Below are 2,500 nucleotides of genomic sequence, written 5' to 3'. Positions count from 1 at the left end.
GGGGCTTGGGCACTGATCATATGATCTTGGGCATTGTCCTGCTTGCTAGGGCAATGTTACTGTCCTTTGCCTCTGCCATTCACGAGCGACATTTAAACCGCTTTGAAGTCAAAGTACTGTGTACCGCTTTACACAAAAACTTTTTCTTGTTTTTTCTTTTCTTTCTTTTGTGTTCCCCCAGGATGTGTGGTGTGACCAAGAGACTGACGGAGGAGGCTGGACAGTGATCATGCGTCGTCAGCCTTCATCGCCACAACTCGACTTCCGGAGGGACTGGAATTCTTATGAGGATGGTTTTGGCGATGCTCGTGGCGAATACTGGATTGGTATTATTACTTGAGTTTCATATTCTTTGTGATTATCACTGAGTTCAGTTCTGAGTTTAATTATCTTCTCGTTTTCAACTTGTTCATTCAAAGTTCTTTAATGTAAAACTTCGAAATTTGTGCTTTTTTACAATGATTCTATCTGAATGATTCTGGTTTTAAAGTAAATCAATATATCTTTATACCACTGGGTGCATGAGATCTTAGAAATTCAATATGGATACCTGTGCCATTCGACTTCGAAGTCCTTTTAAGCAATCTACGTACAAACAATTCGTTGCACTTTTTAAAAATTTAATTTGTTTAGTCTTTAAGCTTAAACCCAACGAGTTGTGGTGGCCTGAGTGGTAACAGCCGGACTGGGGTTCGAGTCTCACTCAAACTCGTTAGCTCCTTTGGTCGCCGTAACCTCACCATCCTTGTGAGCTAAGGATGGGGGGTTTGGGGGGACCCTATAGATCTATATTGCCTGGCCCTCCTTGGTCCTAGCTTAGGTGGAGATGGAGCTTGGACGCTGATCATAATATGGCCAGTCTCTATGGCATTGTCCTGCTTGTTAGGGCAATGTCACTGCCCCTCGCCTCTGCCATTCATGAGAGGCCTTTTAAACCTTTAAACGGAAAGTTGACTGGTAGTTTCCATCTATAGGCTTGAAGACTCTTCACGTACTGACGAAACGCCAACCCTACAAACTGCGGATCGAGATGGCATCGCAGGGAAACGAGGCTGTTGCTCTCTACGACACTTTCAGGTAGAGAGAGAGAGAGAGAGAGAGAGAGAGAGAGAGAGAGAGAGAGAGAGAGAGAGAGCAGCTGAACATATTATTTAGAATAATCTGCCTTTTTTTGTTGTGATATTGCGTTGTTTTAATCCGTAATATTTCAGAAATGTAACAAGATATGTAACTTAAACAAACACACACGTGTGTGTGTGTGTGTTTGTGTGTGCGTGTGTGTGCATATTACATCAAAACACCATAGTACGTGTGAAATAACTGCAATGAACATGGAGAGGGGTGAAAGGAAATATCTGGAATCGAGAGATTTCAAGCGCGCGCACACACAAACACACACATAAACACACTCATTAATTTTTTTCTGAAATATTCCCATTTTAGGAATTCATTCATGCGAGCAATATTCAGATTGACTTTACCAATTCCAGGGTTGGTCCGGCTTGGAGGAAATACCGTCTGCGAGTAGGTGACTATGATGAATCGAGCACAGCTGGTGACGCCATGGAATACCACAACGGTAAACAATTCACGACCTATGATGAAGACAATGACGGAGCCTCAGGTAATAAGATCATTAATCTCTAATAATTCCTCTAAGATTTCACTTCAAATAAAAGCGTAATAAAACTTACAAATCCCTTGAACTAATTTCCAAATATCCCTCTCCTTCAAAAGTTCAAAAATTTTACGGCAACTGGTCCCTCTCCATTAAAAGTTTGAACATTTTATAACAACTGACCCCTCTCCATTAAAAGTTTGAACATTTTACAACAACTGGTCGCTCTCCCTCAAAATATTAGAAATTTTACCGCAACTGGTCCATTTCCTTCAAAATTTTGAAAATTTTGCAACGGGTCCCTCTCCTTCAAAAGTTTGAAAATTTTACAGCAACTGGCCCCTCTCCTTCAAAAGTTTGAAAATTTTACAGCAACTGACCCCTCTCCTTCAAAAGTTTGAAAATTTTGCAACGGGTCCCTCTCCTTCGAAAGTTTGAAAATTTTTGCAACGGGTCCCTCTCCTTCGAAAGTTTGAAAATTTTACAGCAACTGACCCCTCTCCTTCAAAAGTTTGAAAATTTTACAGCAACTGGTCCCTCTCCTTCGAAAGTTTGAAAATTTTACAACAAATGGTCCTTCTCCTTCAAAGTTTGAAAATTTTACAACAACTGGTCCCTCTCCTTCAAAAGTTTACAACAATTACTATACGCAACTAATCTAGGTCTGATCGAACTCGCTCGGCGAGTTAACGTTCGTCTTAATTTGTACAATACGAAAACGTTAATGCTATTAATACCATTACACCAGCAGCTAAAAAAACAATAACCTCTTTACATCCATTACTTACAACAGCACCACTTTCCCCTAACAGGAGGAAACTGCGCCAACTGGTCAGGAGGCGGCGGCTGGTGGTACGATTTCTGCTACTTAACCAACCCAAC

The 2,500-nt window shown here is 41.0% G+C and overlaps 1 protein-coding gene across 1 annotated transcript in view; it reads left to right on the top strand.

Moving 5' to 3' along the window:
• The window catches only part of LOC137646863 (fibrinogen-like protein 1), a 5,825-nt gene that overhangs the window by 2,941 nt on the left and 384 nt on the right, over window positions 1–2,500 (top strand). Inside the window, exons 3-6 of the mRNA XM_068379936.1 lie at window positions 182–326; window positions 975–1,077; window positions 1,491–1,624; window positions 2,431–2,500. The exon at window positions 2,431–2,500 is cut by the window's right edge and continues 384 nt beyond it. Coding sequence (XP_068236037.1) covers window positions 182–326; window positions 975–1,077; window positions 1,491–1,624; window positions 2,431–2,500 — 452 coding nt within the window. The remainder of the gene's footprint in view (window positions 1–181; window positions 327–974; window positions 1,078–1,490; window positions 1,625–2,430) is intronic.

The sequence above is a fragment of the Palaemon carinicauda genome, chromosome 9 (genome assembly GCF_036898095.1).
Source record: "Palaemon carinicauda isolate YSFRI2023 chromosome 9, ASM3689809v2, whole genome shotgun sequence".
In the NCBI taxonomy this organism is placed as follows: Eukaryota; Metazoa; Arthropoda; class Malacostraca; order Decapoda; family Palaemonidae; genus Palaemon; species Palaemon carinicauda.
Note: the sequence above shows the minus strand (reverse complement) of the source record. Positions and strands in the feature narration are given on the sequence as shown.